Source organism: Microcebus murinus, chromosome 17, assembly GCF_040939455.1.
Source record: "Microcebus murinus isolate Inina chromosome 17, M.murinus_Inina_mat1.0, whole genome shotgun sequence".
NCBI classification, from domain to species: Eukaryota; Metazoa; Chordata; class Mammalia; order Primates; family Cheirogaleidae; genus Microcebus; species Microcebus murinus.
Window position 1 is genome coordinate 15,451,731 of NC_134120.1, and position 22,203 is coordinate 15,473,933.

A 22,203-nucleotide genomic window follows, 5' to 3' on the forward strand; every position below is an offset into this window, starting at 1 on the left:
AAGTGTGTGTATGTGTAAACTAAATGGCATAAACAGCGTTCCACATTTGGCAAACCCCTCTTTATTTTCAGGCTATCCTTTGGGATAGATGAAGGTTTCCTCTAAGTCATATTTTATAAAGTTTTTCAAGCACAATTTCCTTTTTTTGCCTTCCAACTAGGCATTTAAAAAAAAAGTACTCATTGCATGATGGATATATTCATATGAATAATATTTTATATTACTCTTGGATACCTGAAGCTTTCAAGAGGAAATTTTACTATTTGTCCAAGATCCTGGGATAGAAACTCCACCAGCCCACTGACACTGGTGAGGCACTCCCACCAAAGAATAAGGATGGAACAGTTGTTCTTTGGACTGTTTACTGTGGTAGGAGTTAGGAATTTGCAGAAAATGTGTTTGGGAGGAAGAAGTGGTCTATGCCATGTAGACTAAGCCTATGTTTTCCTCTTTCTCATTTTGTAAGTATTGTGTGTGTTTGGTCTGGTTTCTATTTTATTTATTGATTTATTTCATCATATTATGGGGGTACAAATGTTTAGGTTACATGTGTTGCCTTTCCTCCCCCTCACCCCCCACCGCCGGAGTCAAGCTTCAAGTCCATCCCCCCATGGTGTGCATCTCACTCATTATGTATGTATATACCATCCCCTCCTCCCCTCTCCCACCTGCCCGACACCCGATAAATGTTATTCCTATATGTCTACTTAGGTGTTGATCAGTTAATACCAATTTGCTGGTGAGTACATATGGTGCTTATTTTTCCATTCTTGGGATATTTCACTTAGTAGAATGGGTTCCAGCTCTAGCTAGGAAAATACAAGAGGTGCTATATTACTGTTGTTTCTTATAGCTGAATAGTACTCCATGATATACATATACCACATTTTATTAATCCACTCATTTATTGAGGGGCACTTGGATTGTTTCCATATCTTTGCAATTGTGAATTGTGCTGCTATAAACATTTGAGTGCAAGTGTCTTTTTTTATAGAATATCTTTTGTTCTTTTGGGTAGATGCCCAGTAGTGGGATTGCTGAATCAAATGGTAGATCTACTTGTATCACTTTAAGGTATCTCCATATTGCTTTCCACAGAGGGTGAACTAGTTTGCAGTCCCACCAGCAATGTAAGAGTGTTCCTATCTCTCCACATCCATGCCAACATTTATTGTTTTGGGATATTGTTTTTAATAATGGCCATTCTTTCTCACTGGGGATAAGTGGTATCTCGTTGTGGTTTTGATTTGCATTTCCCTGATGATTAGAGATGTTGAGCATTTTTTCATGTTTGTTGCCCATTATTCTGTCGTCTTTTGGAAAGTGTCTGTTCATGTTTTTTGCCCACTTTTTAATACAGTTGTTTGATTTTTTTCCTTGCTGATTTTCCTGAGTTCTAAATAGATTCTAGTTAACAGTCCTTTATCGGATGTGTAGCTTGTGAAAATGTTCTCCTATTCTGTAGGTTGTCTGTTTGCTCTCATGACAATTTCTTTGGCTGTGCAGAAACTTTTTAATTTGATCAGGTCCCATTTATTTAGTTTTGTTGCTGCTGTGATTGCCTTTGGGGTCTTCTTCATAAATTCTTTGCCTAGTCCGATGTCTAGAAGAGTATTTCCAACATTTTCCTCTAGAATTCTGTAGTTTCACACCTTAGATTTAAGTCTGTTACCCAGCGTGAGTTGATTTTTGTGAGAGGTGAAAGGTGTGGATCGTGTTTCAGTCTTCCACGTGTGGCTATCCAGTTTTCCCAGCACCATTTATTGAATAAGGATTCTTTTCCCCAGTATATGTTTTTGTCTGCTTTGTCAAAGATTAGATAGCTATATGAGGATGGTTTTATATCTGGGTTCTCTGTTCTGTTCTACTAGTCAATGTCCCTGTTCTTGTACCAGTGCAAAGATGTTTTAGTTACCATAGCCTTGTAGTATAATTTGAAGTCTTTGTTTTTATTGCCTAGGATTGCTTTTGCTATACAGGGTCTTCTCTGGTTCCATATGAAGCGTAAAATTATTTTTTATGTATCTGTGAAAAATGATGATGGTATTTTAATAGGGATTGCATTGACTCTGTAGGTCACTTTGGGTAGTATAGACATTTTAACAATGTTGATTCTGCCAACCCACAAGCATGGTATGGTCTTCCACCTGTTTACATCCTCTGTTATTTCCTTCCTCTGTAATTATTATTTTGATGGCATTCTTCTTTATGCATTTCTGTGAATTATTTTTTCAAGAGATGAAATCTCCCTGTGTTACCCAGGCTAATGTTGAACTCCTGGGCTCAAGCAATCCTCCCGCCTCAGCCTCCCAAGTAGCTGCGATTACAGGCGTGCGCCACCACGCCCGGCTCTGTTACTTAATTACTGATAAAACAAAAAATCACCCAACCACATAGAAACGAAAACTTGTGTATATCTTGTGTGTGTATATATATATAAAAAGATCTTCCCCATAGCCAGCTCTTAATTTTTACTTCCATATTTACCTAAACCTTGAGAACACTTTAAGAAGTCACCTAAGCTTGAACTTTCACAGCTCAGACTCCTCTGTATACCGCATTACAGAACCCTCTTGATGCAACCTCTGAGATGCTGCTTGCAACTGAAGCCTCTTGTCAAGCCTACTCCTGCTACCCTAGGCCACATCTTCACACTGTGTTACCACCATAGCTTCGTTAATTTAAACTTCATTCCTGTGATGGTCGTTTATGCTGTTCAAGTATTTTCAGCTTTCTGGACACATAGGACTGTACTTCCTGCCCTCCTTGTGACAGGATGGGACAATGTAACTGGTTTTGGCCAGTAAGTTATGAGATGTGACATTGGTCACTTCTGGGCCGGAGCATTTCATTGCACTTTCCCTCTACTCCAGTAACTAACAACTTTTGTGATAGTGGGGTAATTGGGACCAGGAGATACGGACATGACGGACACTGAATGTAAACAAGACATGTCTTGTGACAAGCCATTTAGACTTTGGGTTGTAACCAGGGCATAACCTGACCTGTCCTGATATACTCCCCCACCATCCATGCTAAACACTGCATCTGGTTACAGCACTACCAGGTCCAATCCTTTAGGCTGTCATTCAAGGCTTTTTATACCTTGGCCAGAGTCTACTCTTCCAGCCTCAGCTCCCACTTCTATACTAAACAGAGTTAAATGGGCTTCCTAGGAATGCACCGAGCATGCCCCCCCAGTATCCTTTCCAAGTAGCCACACCCAGCATCTGTAACTAATGAAGAAGCGGCAGAACTTAGGTTCCAGTGTGGATTTTTGCTCAGCATTCATGTCTTTCACTGATGGCTAAGAACTTTCTACACTGACCTTTCCCCAATTCTAGTCCTTCTTTCTGGAACTTCTATTAAAGTTGGATCTTCTCATTTTGAGCTTTTTTCCTGCATTCCATCCCCTCCCTCATCTCTGTGCTGTATTCCAGGTTAATTTTCTCAACATCTATCTTCCATGTTACCAATTCCCTCTTCAGCTGGGCCACCTAGGTTTCTCCCTAGGGCCATATCACTGTGTAGTCGTTTTTTACTCTGGATTTCAGTTTCTTCATTCTTGGATCTCTGAGCTTTTTAAAAATTTTTTATATTGTGGTCATTCTTGCACAGGGGCCATGATAATCTTTGTATTGTTCCAACTTTAGTATATGTGCTGCTGAAGCCAGCCAGCACTGGGCATTTTTTAAAACTTTCTTTTGCACTCAACTAAGTATTGAACAGATACTAATTTCATATTATATCAAATATTTCTATGCATTAAAGAATGAAAAGACTTTCAGGTTATCTTATAAAAGCCATAGTGTGCCGAAAACAAAAATTCTGTATCATGTTTTGCACATACTTTTTATTTGTTGAATAAATGAGTATTTATCAATATGTACATAACCACATAGAGCGAGCACTATATTTAGAGCAAAATATTTGGGTTCTAATATGCAAAGCCACTTACCAGCGATGAGGGCTTAGGCAAAGAACTTAATCTGAGCTTAGCTCCCTCAACTGTAAAACTAGGCTACTCCGACCTGCGTGGCCGACCACACAGGTTTATTGCAAGGTTCAAATGCAGAAACAATGAAAGTGCTATGAATACAACTCAGAGCAATACAGATATAACAAGTAACAGCAATTGAGTTTCAAGTTGAAGAATAATCACACCTTCGGATGGTACCGATGGAGCCAACGAGAAAGTGACAATAGCTGATTACTAATGAGAATGAATATGGCATTCTTCTGAGTGGGAAGAATTCTGCAATATCCCGTAGCCTGTCCCTAAGACTAATCACTTCCTAAACTTCATGAAGATGTCAGAGACCCACCACCAATAACTCTCTCACAGAAGCACAGGGCCAAATGTCCCACGTTTATTTACATATGAAATGTGTTTAATACAGTTACGATGATGTAGTGCATAACACCTGACAGCAGCAAGACCTTTTGAGGAACCGAACGTTGACTACAGTATATCATGCAAGTATCTATATATACACAAAAGAATTTTTCTTAAAAAAAAAAAAAAAGTACAAAACATGTTCAGGGATAAATACAAGATATAAAATGCAAAAGAAAACACAAAACAAAAACCAAAAAATAGAACTCTCCCAGAGAACTATAAACGGAAGGGACAGAAGAGTACCTCTGCTGCACTTAACAAAGCAGAACTACTGACATGAAATATACTTATTGAAATGACGGAACTAAACCCAGGTGGCTCAGTGCGTAATCTAATGGCCAATTGCAACACACAGGCTGCTGCATTGATAAGTCGGTGGTTGAAGTTGTGCATCCCAACTCTAAGTACCAGGACGTTTGGCAGTAGCACCCAGAACAGGAAACACCAACTCTTTTGACAGCAAAGGGTTAAGTCAACTGAGATTTTTTTTTCTTCCTGTCAAGAGCCAGAGAAATACTTGATATTCTTAGTTGTGTTTCTGTAAGTTAATAAATTACATGACAAAAAAACCTGACTATATAAATCTATTGGTCTAACTACGTATTTGTAACTTTTATAGTAGTCCAGCCCTTTCGTAACTTCATCTCCTTGTGCTCTTGTAAGCTGGCCTTGCAAACGTCGCCCGGAAAACAACCAAAATATGTGTTTTCGCTTCCCTTTTAGAATACCCTCGGGTTTCCCATTCCTCAAGATGCAATTAAGGTAATAAGCTACATTCTTTCCTGGATTCCTGGCCTAAGTTTTTTTACCCACTGCGGGGACAGAGGCCGCCTGCAAGGCTGCTTTAAATACTGAGTGGCGCGGCCTGGCACCCGCCGCGCCCGCACCGGAGTGCAGCTGCGCCCCGCGGCCCGCTCGCCGAGGGCGGCGCTAAGACACTTAAAAGTTCCTAGTGTTTTTGAGACCCACGATTACCTATAATTTATGTAGTGAATTCTAAAAATTAAAAACACTAAAAAAGGCATTATTTCAGCCTGTAATTAGTTAACCCATTCAAATTCGTAACATACAAAATGATTTATTCGAATTCAGGAACTGCCCCTGTTACTAAGAACTCTGTTGTAAAGAAACAGTACAAAAAAGAAATTCTAACCCAAAAAAAAAAAAAACCAACTCAATGTTTTCCACTAAATACTGATACAAACATGTAACAAAGAGTATAAAAAGTTATTCCTTTAAATATATACAAACTCTTTTAAACTCAAATACTGCTTTAATACTTATCGAGGATATATACGACCAGGTTGAGGGTAGGTGGAAAGAGAATATATTGCAACAGCCTAGATAGTACTGTTAACTCTATTATACTGTGAACTTTTTGTAACAAAAATGTCTTTTTTATTCCAATGTGGACAGGGATTTTCCTTATGGAACATCTGTGGCTATTTCTCAGCTGAACTCATTCTTTTGGATTTAATGAAGGCCATGCCGTGTGTCCGCATGTGAGTATTTAAGGCAGCTTCAGTTTCGAAAGTTTTTGCGCACACTTTGCACTTTCTGTCTGACACGGCGCCGTCGGGGGATTCGTCCTCCGGGCTGGGTTTGTTCTCCTGCTGGCTGTCTTCCCCGGCCCCGTTCTGCTTGGACACCGGCTGCGGCTCCTTCAGCTTGTGCACGATGAACAGGTGCCGGGACAGGGAGACGTGGGACGTGTAGCAGAGGCCGCACTCCCGGCACTGGTAGGACGAGCCGTCCGATTTGTGTTGAGGGATGTGTTCGTGGAACTGCAGCAGGTTTTCGGTGGTGAAGCCACACACGGCACATTTGTGGACCTTGAAAACGTTGATCTTCAGCTTTTTCAGTGGTTGGGTGATCGCTCCCCTGGGAGGCCTGAACTCTAGAACTGGTTCTTCCAACTTCCGCTTAGGACTAGGAACCTTGGGGGGGAGGGGGGCGCAAAGAAAAGAAAAAAAAAAAAAAAGCAAATGACATAACCGAAAACCATCCTGCTCTACTGATAATTCATCAGTTCTGACTTTAGAGCTGTTAGGAAAATGCGGGCTTTGAGATTTAGGGGGCACTAAAGTCGCATGTCTGCCGGCCCACACCTGTCCTCTGCGCCACAGACGGGAACCGGGCCCAGCAGTGGAGGAACAAGCCCCGGCCTTTGTGGAATTTACGTTCCAGTGGAGCTGGATGGACAGAAACAATAGACAATCCACAGCACAGGAGAGCCAGCAGCGCCTGATGGAGGCTGGGCAAGCAGCAGGTACGTGAGTGTCAAGTGACATTTGAACAGAGGCCTGACGCAGCAGGGAGTGTCGAGGCTGCAGGAGACGGCAGACCGAGGCAGGTGGGCTGGGACGCACTCTGGGAGAGACACAGGCAGGACTCTGCTTCTCCTCTAGGACAGGAAGCTGCTGGGGGACCTGCCAGGTATCCCCTCAATTCTGCATTCCTTCCCCTGATACACCTACCTGCCTTTCCCCTCCTTCCCACTCTGTAACTCCCTACACCAGCCCATCCCCTCACTTCTAGTTCTGCAAAAGTCCAAGCCCCAGAGACTCGTCCCCCCTACACTCCATGGTCTATCACACCTGCCACCTTCACGTGTGGCCTTAACCTGAAGCTATCTCTGCCCAGAAGTTCTTTAATTCCCTGAGTGCTGAGGGGAAGGACTGCATATTAACGTGACACTGGCCTGACAGGTATTCTGATGAGGGTTTGCTCAGAGATCAATTCCTTGACTGTACACATGTGCTTTACCCAGGTACATTCTAGACACAGCACCAAAGACCACAGCACCCCCCTAAATGCTGCACTGCGGCTTTCTTTACCTCAAATAGCACCTGGGACACCCTGTATGTGGGTTCCTACGTATATACATAGTCGCCTGACTGAAGTTTACTATCTGCTGATAAAAATCACAAATTTGTGCTTTATTCTTATTAGGTACCTATCACAACCAATATATTGCCAATAAAAAAAAAATCTAGCTTTAATACATTCCTTTTGGCTAGGAGATAATTTTCATATTTAAAATTTTAAAATTCAAATATGCAAGTAGATCCCTGAAGCTGTTTCTGGAAGGATACAGGAAAAACCTTAAAAGATTACCTTTCCAGGAGCAAGATGAGAGGTGAGAATGGGTGTAGAGGGAGATGAGCCCCTGTTTTACACCTGTATGCATAGTCTGAATTTTAAAAGGTACGTGACTAGACAAAAGCTGCATGAAAAGAATGAGGAGTGAAGCGTGTCAACACAGTCTTCGCTGTAAAGCGAGCATCTGGGATGTCTCACCTTGGCGTCGTCTTTTATTTCTACTTCCTCCTCGTTGGTGATGTCTGTCATCTCTTTCAGGTCGGGGTCCTTGATGCCGTGCATCAGCTGGATGTGCTTCTCCAGCATGAGCCGCTTGGTGAAGGTGCGCCGGGAGTCCGGGCAGTGCCTGCGGGGCGAGGGGAGGAGGTAACGCCCCCGCCGGCCAGACGGCCCGGCCCCAGCACCCTCAGGTGGGCCAAGGCAAAATAAGCCCGTTTGTGAAACTTTTTTACCACTCTTATTAAAAATTCTCTGTTGGTTTTGAGTCTATATAGGACCAGCCTCATGTGGTTCAGATGGAATATTTATTTTCTAGGTTTGCTTAAAGTATCACTTAATTTCTAATTCTAGATGGTTTTCAAGTGGAAAATACCAAATTTCAAGTGTTCTTTACAAGGACTCAGTATTCCCTTGGAATTGTCATGACAGACGTTTTAGCATGAAGGATCAGGGAAACAATTTCTTCATGCTAATGTTAATTATTCCTGTTTACTCTGCAACAAAGAGCGAGCTTCTAGCCCAAACTCTTCAACACACAAATACAGCATGCGTGTGTACATCAGACACTCAAATATGTGCATGCAGTAGATTAAAATGCAGAAAATTATAAACAGATCAAAAATAGGTCAATTAAGTTTTCATTTTATCTTGTGCAAAAGATAGAAAATATTTGTCAAGGAAAAATAATCCTTATAATTAATAAGAGAGGCCAAACACAGGTTTAAAAAAAGTTAATGACCACAGTGATTAAGTGCTCTAAGCCAGATATGAAGAATGCCACTGGAATGAGAGGGTTGCTACAGGGTCTCTCGTGGTCTTACTCATGAGCAAACTTGCTGCCTTCAAAAAGGCTTCTGTGGATTTTATAATGACTGGCCCCACGCCCCGACTGCATGTTAGACACTGTCTACAGGGGCAGGAGCAGCACCACCACCAGAGGACCGGCGTGCTTGAGTGAAAATGGGGTTTAAGTTAGACAAACAATCGCAGCGTTTTACTGCGTTACAGTGACTGCACAGGGAGACACACATTGCGACAGCAAAGGAGGAAGCCAGGCCAGGCTTCCCTCCCTCTTCTTAGCCCAGGGCATCCTTCTAATTCTCATTCTTTTGATCTGGTCTCAATTTAGGGGACATTCTCGCCTCACCAAGATCACCCCTAACTTCAGTTTCACTGAAGGAGAGTCTACCTCCCTAGTTTTCCTACCTAGGAAACTTTCCCTAACTAGCCAAGTCATCATAAACCCCAGGAATCTGACTGTCAACCTTCATGACCCTCCAGATCCACCGGGCCTTGCTCTGAGCAGATATTCATGTGACCTACTGGCTCCCTAGCCTCAGGGTCCTTGTTCTATCCACCCGCTTTAGGCACATTCTGGCTTGGTGGGTAAATAGAGATTTTCCGCTAATAATAAAATGCATTGTGATCGACATAGATAGTGAAGTAGCCTGTGACTGTCCATTGGGGCCCGAGTTGACAGTGGCTCATGCAGTCCCTTAAATTTGGTTCTGGCAATGACGTGTCCTGAAAACAGGCCACTCTGCCTCCTGCGGCAGCTGTAGCCAAGGCGCCGAGGACAGAGCGGAATCTGTAAGTAGGCCCGGGCAAGGCTTCCTCTACAGCCCCGAGTAAACCAACCGGCCCAATCGCGTGCCTGCACGAAGGCTGGAAGACATCTTGTTTATTAACTGCTCACTGCAAATCCATCACTTCCTCAAAACTCTCAGTAATAAAATATATGTCTCTGGATAACATAAGAGTATACACACACTATGCAAGAAAATGCTCCTTAGTATTTTAATTTTTAAGTGTGACCACCCAATCCAAAACCAGCTAAGACAATTTAAGAAACATAACCTAGGAACCGGGGACTATAGCCAGCTAATGGTTGAATACGAAAACCCTTCGAGAAGTTGGTTCCCACTGAACCCTCTCACTGCGCTCCCCGTGGGAACCCGCGACTTACGAGCAGGTGTACACTTTCCTGATGCCTTTGTGCTTGATCCGGTTGTGCCGGCACAGGCTGTGGGACGAGCTGAAGGACTTGTCACACTGGCGGCAGGGGTGTTTCTTCATTTGCTTTGTTAGGAGACAAGAGAGAGAAGTCACTTAAAGGAATGAAAATGGAAACATTTGGAAAAATTAAACTTTTGTAACAGTTTAAATTAAATATCATCAGTATGGGTTGAACATCCCTAATCCAAAATTTTCCCAAGTCTGAAACTTTCTGAATGCCGACATGAGGGGGACAAGTGGAAGATTCCACACCGGACCTCGTGTGACAGGTTGCAGTCACAACTTTGTTTCACGCACAAAATATCAATCTCCTGCTTAGATTTGGGTCCTATCCCTAAGATACTTCCTTATGAATATATAAATATTCCCAAAATCTGGGAAAAAATCCGAAATTTGAAACATTCTAGTCCCAAGAATTTTGGATCAGGGATACTCAACCTGTATTTAAGAATACAATAACAAAACTAGAAGATCTTTAAAACATGGTAGAAATGCAGGGCCAGAGTAACCACGAAGGGGCTAATTTCAGGGAGACAAGATGCACTTTATCATAGGAGCAAAAAAATATATATTTTTTCACTCAAATACTTTTTGATTCAACACAAACATCCAAGAATTTGAAATAAAACATTACATTTCTTCTGCAAAAGAGTTACTTTTATTTTTTATTATTTATTTTTCTGTTTGTATTTTTTTTTCTAGAATTCAGGAAGCAAAAAGAGTTACTTTTTAAAAGCTGACAAACTACTATTTCAGTAAGTACCAAATAAAGCCATTACTTTGTTGTATAAAGAATATGCCGTCTTATCCAGTGTGCCCTGTTAAATTTCTGGGTAGTTTTAAACATTTTAAAACTTTAAGGATTAAGTATCAAATAATTATTAAGGGAAGAGTTTTCAAAAAGACCTTTTAATTAATACTATTTGATTGAGGCTGCCTATTGGTTTATCTGGGGAAGTGTGTATACAAGCTATCGAGTAAACAAGCCTAACTTTTTTCCCCCTCATATTTAAAAGTTTCCCACACTCTGGCTAAGACATAACCCAGCCAGTGTATTTCCATACAGAACCTTTGAAGTAAATTAATAGCTTAACTTTAAACAAATTCTATGGGTATGACATGTGTAGCAGTCTGGAACCGAACAAATGTCATATCACTAGGAAATTAAATCAAAGAGCTGTCACAGCCTCATGAATGAAACAAAAGAATGAAACAAAATTTGGCTCAACCTTCATTAAAAATAAGGCTGAAGTAGGACTAAGTTCTCATGTGAGATAAAGTTACATACAACTTTTGGCAGTAAGAACAAGTCAACGCTTGCAATAACAATGATATAAGACAGATTTTTTAAATTTTACAATTATTTTTCCACTAATGATCTGAGCGGCCAAAAGCCTGGCTCTTCAGCACCAGAGATGGGCTGACACCTTGTCTCTGCCACCACCAATCACAGGACCTGTGGAAGGTGATTTGGCCTCCATGACCACACCCCCTCCCTCAGCTGGGAGGTGGCTCGCACCTGTAATCCTAGCATTCTGGGAGGCCAAGGCAGGTAGATTGCTCAAGGTCAGGAGTTCAAAACCAGCCTGAGCAAGAGCGAGACCCCGTCTCTACTATAAATAGAAAGAAATTAGCCAAACAACTAAAAATATGTAGAAAAAATTAGCCAGGTATGGTGGCACATGCCTATAGTCCCAGCTACTCGGGAGGCTGAGGCAGCAGGATTGCTTGAGCCCAGGAGTTGGAGGTTGCTGTGAGCTAGGCTGATGCCACGGCACTCACTCTAGCCTGGGCAACAAAGCGAGACTCTGTCTCAAAACAAAATCTAGTATCTATTAATTCCTTTTGAATTTGATACATATAAAATCAACAATATAAAGAAAGATCAACAGCTGAAACACAGACATCTTTCTAAAAGCAGGACAGCTTTAGCAAATAATCATAGCAGATTTAGAGAAGAAAAATATATCTTTCAAGGCAAGAGGCCCCAGAGAAAGGAAAATTGGATTTTCTATTAAGGTGAAGGGTTTAGTATTTTATTTCTTGTTACTGTGTAGTTATGTTAATATCAAAACAAAATGAATAGAAAAATGCCAGTAAGGAAATTCTCAGCAGACAATAAATTAAATGAACACCTTAGGTGAACCAATACCTATTTTCAAAAGAGCTGAGGATGTGTTAGGCATCTTTTTTATCATCTTTATGAAAAAATGTTGAAATCAACTCTGCAATCCCAAAATAATACAGCAGGGTTTCTGATTCACGGATGACAAGATGAGAGGCTTTAACACCAGTTTCCAGATCAAACCTGCCACATTTGCACCACCTAACAAAACAAATGACTAACTTATTCAAAGGTACTTTACCTAATTTATTTTTATAACTTCTCTTCAATATTATGAGTTCATACTGCTATTTCACAACACAGAAAATTTTATATGTTGAAAAAATGGAAAAACGGTGTTAAGAAAGTGGACAGCCCATCGTCACCCTCCTGTTTAAGGCCATTTGCTTCCTCCTGGCTTCAGTGCAGTGTAAGCTGAGACTGAGGGAACCACGGCCTTGAGTGGACTTTCCATAGTTAACATCAGAGAAAGGGGTATGTTTTCCCACTCAATTCTGAGCTATTTTGTTTTTAAATAGAACTACTTTAAAGAAATAAGAAACTAGTAAGTTGGCAGGGTCCCCAAAATTTTTAGCATAAAACTTTTTGAGTAAAATATCAAATAAAACACTTAGGTACACACTTCCTAAACTTCCTCCCTGCTCTAATTTTTGAGTCTTTTACCTTCACTGCTTTCAAGAGAGCAACAAGCATTAACAATTCTCCTTCTCACCAGGTGACCTGGCTAAGAGGGCCCCACCCTGTGGTCAGCCTCGCTCAGGTATGTACACGGCCTCTAAAAGCTATTCTTTCTGGACGTCTGTGTCTGGGTTTGCCACAGGCTCCCGCACAATCAGACATTTCCTGTTCTGACAACTAGCCCCTCTCTCTCTCTGCCTGCAGGCCTCTTTCTATTTCAGATGACTTCCGGGGAAGTTAAAGGGAGACAGTCACAGCTTCACACAAACAGCTGACAGGCGTCCACTTCTCCACCCTGTCCTGAGGGTCCTACCCCTCCACGAGGCACCAACACGAAGTGGACCTCCTTCGGGACCACCACACACCCAGAAGTACACACAGACTTGAGACTGAAGGGTGCAGAGTTATTCTCATTCTCAATCCATGCTGACATGCCCCCTACCAACGCACTTGATGAAAACCCAAACCAATAACATGAACAGAGTACAGCACCAGGAAGTCCCTCAGAATTTAACTCCTAATGCACTGATCACTTCCACTTGGGGACCTATTCTATGGTTATTCCCACAACTTGGTATGGTCCATTCTGTTACAACCCAACACACTTGCTCCTAAAAAATAACTGCCATGCAAAAACCAGGCGATGAAAACCACATGGCTTCTAGTGAAAATGGAGGTAGGGAACAATACTCAAAAACTCAGTGACACAGCCAGTAAAACGTACATGCGTGTGCGTGAAGAAACGTCAAGAGACACGAGAAACAGTGATTACTGGTGGCAACAGTAGGAATCAGACTTTTCACTGTGGTCCTTCATACTGTTTGGATTCTTGAATGTGAATGTAACACGTATATAAAAAAATCTTTTTGTTGCCTCAAAATAAATTTTAAGTCTGGTTTATTCAGTTACAATTTACAAAGGTAAAATCTGCCCCCCTTGAAAGTATAGTTCTATGAGTTGTGACAAATGGGCACAGCTGAATAACTGCCACTGTAGTCAAGAGAACAGCTGCGTCACCTCCCCCGGTCCTGCCCCCAACGCCCAGCTCTTGGCAACCAAGGTCTGTTTTCTATCTCTGCAATTTTGCTGTTTCCATTTGTCATGTAAATGGAACCATGTAGTGTGTAGCTTTTTGAGTGACTCCTTTTGCTTGGAGCAATACATGGGTAATTGATCTGTGTTGCAGGGTCTAGCACACCCACTCCTTTTCACCGCTACGTAGTGTTCCAGCGTGGGGACAAACCCAAGCGTGTTTATCCGATTCCCAGTTGAATGGCATCTAGAGGTTGTGTTTCCAGTTTGGGGGATCATGGATAATGCGTAACATTCACTTACAGGTTTCTGATTTTATGTCTCTTGGATAAATACCCAGAAGTGGGATTACCGAATCAGATGTCAAATAAGAAACTGCCAAACTGTTTTTCAGGGTGGCCGTCCGTTGCATGTCCAGCAACAGAGAAGAGCTCCAGCTGCTCTAAAACCTTTTGCGGCATTTTGGTATTGCCATTTTACAGGGGGGTCAGTGATGTTTCACAATGGTTTTAATTTGCATTTCTCTAATGACTTACGTTATATTATGGTAAAAAAAAAATTTCAATTAACAGATAAAATACCTACTCATATATAACTTTTCCTCCAAAGAAAACTTTGCTATCAAAGTTTTTGGCTTTTAAAGGAACGTTAAGGGTGTTTTCACTCTCCCATAAGCTCTTTGAGGACAGAAGCTATAAACTGTTCATCTCTGTACCCCTGACATTCAGCATACAGAAGACACTCAGTATTTACTAAGTGAATTAATAAATAAAGATTACCTAAACACACAATTAGAAAAATATCAGTAGGTTCTACAAAGTAATCACAAAGTGACAAATTTAGGCTAAAGGGTGAGACAAGCATGTTTAACACATTGGCCCCAAGGAAAAAAATTTTTTTTCTAGTGTGGCATAGTGTTACAATTAATACTGAAAATATTTTCGACACCAAGAACATCAAGTAAGATTTTCATGAACCAAATGCAGGCTCCAGGCTCAAAAAACTAGTGTGAGTTAAATACAACTCACGTGGCAGTTAACATGTTAAAAACTGATGACAGCGAGCCTATAAACATGAAGATGTTGAGGACACAGGAGAGGAGTCAGTGAGCAGGAAGGCATTCCAACAGAAGGAAGAACAGCTCTTCCTGCGTGGCCGGAGCCAAGGTGCCGCCCGCGGACAGGTGTGATGCTTATTAAAGTCAGGGGTGGGCGGCGAGGAAAGGACCAGGAAATTGAGGGGATTCTGGCACAGAGGCTTCCATTTTCAAAGTGAAGTATGTGCGCTGTACCTAGATACCGGGGCCTTCATTTTCTTTCTTATTCCTTTAAGTATTAAACTAACAAATGCTCACTGCAAAATAAAAGAATAAAGACTGCTTCCACTCACAGAAATAACCACTGACAATTTCCAGCAATCTATCCTTCCCATTTTTTCTGAATATACAGTCACGTGTATTTATAAAAATGGGTCCATATTCTACATGTCGACTTTTAACCTGATTGTTCCCACTTGGAAAACACACACCTACACATATTTTGACAGTTCTGCACTCTTAACAAGCACATAGTATTCTGTTGCACAAATAGACCATATTTTGCTTAACTATCTTTCTATTAATGATTCAGGTTGTTTCGACCTCTTAGTAATTACAGATGCAAATGACTATAATCAACCAATTATTTCCTGAAAGTACTCTTTCTAGTTCAGTAGTTGTGAAAAATGTTAAGGCTCCTGATGCTACTTGCTGAACTGTCCTCAAAAAGGATTCACGCTCCCACCATCTGCTGGTTCACTGAGAGTTTCCAACACCAGATCATCATTCTTCAACTCTGCCAAAGGGATAGGTAAGATACATTTCACCTTTTTCCAATGCCTGGTGATGCTGAACACTCATCCATGTATTTATTCCTTGGCCATCTGTATTTCTTCACTGAACTGCCAGACTACATCCTTTATGTAGTTTTCCATGGAGTAAGGACAGAGGACAGACAGAAGGGCATGAGGTGGGGATGGTTGGCTTTGGTACAACCCTCAAGGGTGGAGAGGCTAGTAGGATCTGTGGATGGGCCAAAGGGGAGAAGAGGAGGGACCAAAGATGGCTCCAAATTCTCTGGGCTGACAACCTGGGAGAACACAGTTGCCAGTTACTGAGAAAGACTAGAAGAGAAGCAAGCTAAGGGATGGCAAGGAATCGAGTTAGGTTCTGGGCATGCTAACTTTGAGAGGCCTACTGGAGAGGTACTAAACAGATGGTAGAGAAGCTAAACAGGTGGTTAGATTCAAGTTTGGAGGTCAGGAGATACAAATCTGGGAGTCACTAGGGTATACGGATGGCATTTAAAGTCATGGGCCTGGGTGAGAACATCAACACCTATAAGCTGGAAAGATGAGACAGTCTGAGAAGGACGGTGGAAGATAAGAATCAAGAGAAAACAGTATCCTGGAGGCCCAGAAATGACAGCATTTCAAGACAACTGCTTCAGACGGCGCAAGAAAGATGACGACTGAGTAAGCCAGGAACCACCCCAGGCCTGGGGACAGGAAGTCACCAGAGACCTCGGTAAGAGTGGTTCTGATGTGGTTGCAAGATGGAAACCTAAATGGGAGGACAGAAAGCCACTTCAGCGAGACTTGGTGTAAGGAGAGGTAGAGAGAGGCAGGAGGGGAAGAGGAGTCAGGAGGTGTTCTGTTCTGTTCCAGCAAGAGGCACCACAGTATGCTTTACGATGACTAGAGAATGGTCTTTGTGAGAATAATACGGGAAAAGCCGAAGATGCAGGAGAGAGGAGACAGTGCAGTTGGGATATCCTTGAATGATCCACAAGAGGTGAGTGCACAGATGGAGGGGTGGTCCCTCCAGAGGGATACTGAGTCACCGTTCATTAAAAAATAAAAGTTCCTCCTGCAATCAGATGCAAAAGTGTTTTCAATGTGCTCTTTCTCCTTACATGTAAGGCAAGATCCAACTTCCTGGCTTTCAAGACTGTCCACAATGTAACCTTCAAACTGGCATCTCCTGGGACTTTATAAACTTTCCATTCAAGGCCAAACTCATACCTGCTGAACACGATGACATACTCTTCCCCTGCCCGTCTAAGACAGCCTCACTCTCCCTGAGCCCGTTCAAGCCCTGTCCACCTCTTGGGCCAGCCCAGCTCTCAGCCCCTTGGTGGCCTTCCCCAACACCCCTCCTTCCTCTCGTCCACGTCCCACACAGCTACAGAGCAGGCAGCTGAAAATGCACAGCTGATGTGTCACTTCCCTGCTGAAGAGAAGTCACTTCTCTGGTGCTCTCGTAGCTTTAAAGAGTGAGACCTTGACCTTGCCTGCCTCCACATGCTTTGAGGCACATACCAGGCCCCGGAACCACCTGCTGGTTTGTGCCATATCCCCCGCCTTTCTCGTGCTGCTGTGTGAGGGGCAAATTCTTCTTGTGCAGCCTTCAAATAACCTCTTTGGGGAGCATTTCTGCTGTGAAGGCAGCTTCCCTGGCACCTCCTAACCCATCCCCACGAATCACTGAAGTTCAAATCTCTTCCTTACCTGTTCCTTACCTTCCTTGCCTGTACCTTCTGCTTCCTATGCCTGAGATAAAATTCGACATCTTCCCTTCTGTGTATCACACTGGATTTTAATTTTTAATTTTATCCTCTGACCTCTTTAAAGGCTAGACTGTCTTTTTTTTTTTTTTTTTTTTTTTTTTTTTTTTTTTTTTGCCCCGTTTAAAAAGTTTGATAGACTGTCTTTTATTGTTCACTCTGTTCACCAGGTCTCAACAAGTAATGAGCTGAAATCTGAATTCGAAGCACTTTCCATTTAGCACTTTATTATACACCACCTGTGATTCCTCTAAGACTATCATTTTACACTCAACTCTAAGCTTTTAACATGTTTTCTTTTTCTACCCAAGTGTAAGCATCTATAGGGCATGCATTATACTTTACACTTCATTTGTTCTATCCCATAACAAATACCATGCAGCTTGATAGAGGTACATACAAAAGGAAAAATAGTTAAAAGTTACACTCCCAAGATATGAATGGCCATTTTGACAGTTTCAGAACTGCGCATTATACCTATAATATGTATACACCCAGACAAACCAAAGACAATTTAGAAAGATAGAATAAACCTGAACAGCCCTTTGAAAAAGTCTACAGCCTGATATGTCCCCTATAAATTAGCTTTTCTACAGAACAGCAATGTGCTGAGATTATATCTAAACTATGGCTCAAAAAGGTGATTTTTTAAAAAAGAAGCTCATTAGCATATTTATTAAATAAATAAAAGTTATAATTTCCACTGCAAGACCTCTTCAAAAGCTTTTCATCAGGATAAGTAAAAACCAAGGCTTCACAGGCATTAAAGTGTCCTCATTTATTCAGGTTAGGTCCAGATACAGTCAGTTGTGCCCACAACGCTGGAAGGCTTTCGCTCCTGTTACGTGTCACCTCCAGTTACATTTGGTAAGTTACGGGACATAAGCCTGCTTACCCACACCACCTATACTTTCTTAGAAAATGATCTTTTACACACAGACAAGTAGGCGTCCCCTGAAGCTTGGAATATCGTAGGCCATAAATTCTAAAGTCCTAACTGAGTTAACATCTAGAGCCCTGGTGAGATTTTCCAGTTCCAATTTCACGCCACCCAAGAACAAACAAGCAAAGGGCATTTTAATGAGCAGAGCACAGCACAGGAAACCCAAACTGCCTACATGTGAAAGCCTTAAAAAAATACAATTTTTCAGTACCAAAATTAATCATACCACCCAGGTTTCTATATTTGAACTGAGTGGTTTGGGGAAATATATAAGCTCAGAGTATAAATTTAGACCAGGAATCAGCCGACTTTTTCTGTAAAGGGCCAACGAGTGAGTGAGTGAGTTAGGTTTTGTGGGCCACAAAACTTCTGTTGCAACCACTCACCTCTGCCCTGTGGTTTAAATCTAGGCAATAACGAATGAATGAATGGGCCTAGCTGTGTTCCAATAAATTATTTACCAAAACAGGTGGTGGGCCTGCGAAATATAGCTTGCTGATCCTTAGTTTAGACCACTGTCTCACATGCAATAGAAAACAGAAGTCTCAATCATTCAGAACCACATCTACTTAAAGTGGATACCCTAGCTAAAACAAGTTGTAACTATAAAGTGAGGAGAATACTTTTATTTTCTCATGCGATGTGCTGTCAGCGGATTTTGAGAACCAGCACTATCACGGCCATGCATGTAGGTTACTGAGGTGACAACTTTGAAATAAACAGTGTTCACAAGGACGAATATGTGCTTGCTGTTAGGCTTGTTTAAAACAAAACAAAACCAAGTCTCTTCTGACTTTCTGGTTACAGGACTATCTAGTTTGCTGATGACATTGTATAACTGAAAAAGTAATGATGCAGAACAGTCATAAATGCACAATAACAAAAGCCAAATCCAGAGCAGATGGGAAAGAAACACATCGCGCCATAGTTTCCGTGCTCAGAACAGTGTCAGGCACTCGGGCAGAGGAAGAAGAAAGTGCTGGAAGGAAGGCTAAATCCTAATCACGCTGCTGCCAGCATCATGGCAACGAAGCCAGAGACGCCCGCTGGGGCACAGCTGAACAGTGGTGACCCGCAGCACAGGTCTGGGGTTCCCCCACTACACACCCTGGCCTAGCAGACCCCACGGCTCCTCCCTGCCAGGGGACTCTTGGGCAGATGTCCTCCCGCCATCCACCTGAGAGTATCTTCACTAACCCTTATTAGAAGGCCGTCACACCATAAACCCTAATGGTTACTCTCCTTCAAAACTGACATCCGAGAAGCAGACAGGCGGCTTGGGGCGTGTGCTGCCGTACTTCATGAGCCCCAAAGACCACATGGCTGTGAAAAAAATCTCTGCCCGATTCTTCTAGGTCTGGCACAGCTTCATTCCCTGCTGTCTACTTAAAGGGGTTTGTCCTCTACCTCTGAAGCCACCTGGGTTCCTAGGCTACACACCTACAGATGGGTGACACATGATTTATTATTCCTATTCTGAGAGAATCCAGTCTTCAAAGAGGGACCCCTAGCAGAATTGTACAGAATGTTTTCCTTCTCATGTAATCTGCAATACAATCTTTTTGCTCTTTGTAATTATAAAGCAATCCAAAGAGAAAAAGGTCACTGTGAAAGATTTTTTCCCCTATAATCGCTAGTACTTTATAAAAGAAAAGGACAAATATTGTTACATAATAAATTAAAACGTCCTGTCTGAAGACCTAAATAGAATCTTTCTAATAATTATTCATTCATACAAATCAAACGACAAACTAATCATTCCTTTTAGAGACAATCACTGTTTTTCATCAGATGATCTGTAAGAAATGTGTTAATAACTTAAAAAAGTAAACAAAGCAAACACAAGTGTTAAGAAAGCTCACATTAAATCTAATGACAGGTTATTTTCTCCTTAGCCCTCGCCCTACATCATGTAGGAATTTTCCAGCTGTCTAAATGAACCATATTAATGAGGTCTGGCTAGTAGGTATGATCAACCAACAAATCTAAAGGTGTAAGGAAAAAGAGGGGTACCCCTGGGACCCTTGGAGTGTCCCAGGAAGGTGCTACACACCCTGGTGAGAGGACAAACTGCCAGGCAGCTGTAAGACTCTCCTCTATACTCCTTGTCTTGTTGGTGTTGATTCCAGCTTTGTGGATATGAAGAAAAGGTGACTGTGGATTCCCTCTTCCTTCCCTGAACCACCCTCTCAAATGGGCATGCCAGTGGACTTGCTGAATTTAGTGAATCGGACAGAACCTTTCTCTGTGCTCACATCTCACCCCAGGCTCTAGCTCTCCTCCTGCCAAACAATAAAAGTTTGTTCTCACTGTAACTTGGGGCCACTGCTTAAAAGCCCACGCCCCTGGGCTCTGGCCCAAGGGCTAAGAGCTTTGAAAAAAAGTCCTGCAGTCCTCCAGGGTCTGAAGTTTTCCCACCTACAAACAGATCCCCAACCTCTCCATTACTTCCAGAGCTGTCTACTTTGCAATTTCTTATGAAGTCCGCCATTAGCCCAGAATGCCCTTTTCTCCATTTCCTTTGACACACCCGCGTGTGGCATGTAAAAATTATTTTCTAGTTGTTTTGGGTTTCAAGGTAATAAAGTTGATTTACAGACTGAATTGTGTGCTAAATTCTTAAAAATCTAAAAACTGGGTCTGAGAGTTGGATTTAGGAATGCGTTCTCCTACAGAAATTACAAATGACGGTTGCATTCCTGAGCAAGCCCATAATAGCCTGGCCACGTGTGATGGCAGAATCACAACAATGGGCCTGACAACCACCATTTTCAGCGCTAACCCAGCAAAGAAACCTGATCTCCGGTTCTTCGAGGCATGACCCATCTGGGTGTCCTCCTCCCACTCCACCCCGCAGGGCCTGCACCAACACTCTACCTGCCAGGGACAGGAAGGCAAAGCGCCCTGAGTCTGAGACATGACAAGGGAGGGTTTCAGGGAGGCATCGGCCTGGGCCTACGGTGGGTTACGGGCGGGAAGCCAAGGTTTTGCTGTGCGGTGCAGTTCGCTTCTGAGTGTTGTGAGCAGCGTGAAGAGACAGCAAAAGCAAGCCCCACCAAGCCAAAAGGAAGAAAAGGAGGACTAGCAGCGAGGCGCACTGTGGCCACAAACACTGGGAGCCGGGCTGGAAGGGAGGTGCACGCCTGTGACAGAGAGGGACTCAGTCTCTGGCTGTGGGCGATGTTTTCAATAAAAAATGTTCCCGAGCCAGCAAGTTCTGGTACATTCCCCCAAAGCAGATGGAGACAGGCTCCGAGTCTCCTGCTTTTCCTGTCTCGGCAACAGCACCAGCCCAGTGTCAAGGGAGCCCTACCTTCCGAACCTCCCAGAGACAAACAGGAAAAAGCCAGGGGGAGGAATTAGATTCCTCAGTCTCCAAAATAACAGCAGCCTGGTAGGAATGCACTGCAAATGTCCGAATGTCTGTAAACATCTTAGTCACTGTGGTGTTTTTAAACACCACGCTGTAAGCAGCTATTGCTGGCATGCCTCGAAGGGTTAGTGATTTTTCAGAGACGGGTACCATATGTGCCGTACTTCATGTGCAAAGATACTACTTGCTATCTGTAGCTCTAGTGATCTAAGTCTGTGGTCCCCAACACCCTGGCTGTGGACCAGTACTGGTTCGTGGCCTGTTTAGTGACCAGGCCACAGAGCTGTGCCACCACCCCCTGGGCCCGATCCATGGAAAAATTGTTTCCCAAGAAACTCAGAAATGGCGGGAGGGGGGTGAAGGGGGTGGGAAGACACAGCAGGAGGTGAGGGTGGGAGGGGGTGCAAAGCTTCATCTATATTTACAGCCGCTCCCCGTCACTGGCATCACCTCCTGATCTGCTCCCCACCCCTCCAGTCTGGGAAGATTATCAGTTCCTGATGCAAAAAATGTTGGGGACCACTGCTCTAAGTGATTTTCTAATACCTGTGTAATGAGCCCACACTGAACCACTCCTTTTTGGCCAGTAATTCTAGCCAATGACTTGTATCAGCCAGGTGGCAAGGTAAAACTGAAGGTTTTATTTTGGTTACAAAGAGAAGTGAGAGTAAGTGGCCACAGCCAGCCCTTGGCCAAACAGAAGGTCTGAACCAG

General features: G+C 42.7%; 1 protein-coding gene and 1 pseudogene across 11 annotated transcripts in view; both read right to left on the bottom strand.

The window, feature by feature from the left end:
- Nucleotides 1-3,584: 3,584 nt before the first annotated feature.
- LOC142861772 (uncharacterized) lies at nucleotides 3,585-3,676 on the bottom strand (annotated as a pseudogene).
- Nucleotides 3,677-4,354: 678 nt separating this feature from the next.
- The window catches only part of ZNF532 (zinc finger protein 532), a 112,626-nt gene continuing 94,777 nt past the window's right edge, over nucleotides 4,355-22,203 (bottom strand). For all 11 annotated transcript variants that reach the window (XM_075993828.1, XM_075993825.1, XM_075993827.1 and 8 more), the window contains 3 exons: nucleotides 9,687-9,799; nucleotides 7,700-7,847; nucleotides 4,355-6,336 (listed from right to left, as the gene is read on the bottom strand). In XM_075993828.1, coding sequence (XP_075849943.1) covers nucleotides 5,842-6,336; nucleotides 7,700-7,847; nucleotides 9,687-9,799 — 756 coding nt within the window. In that variant the 3' untranslated portion in view covers nucleotides 4,355-5,841. The remainder of the gene's footprint in view (nucleotides 6,337-7,699; nucleotides 7,848-9,686; nucleotides 9,800-22,203) is intronic.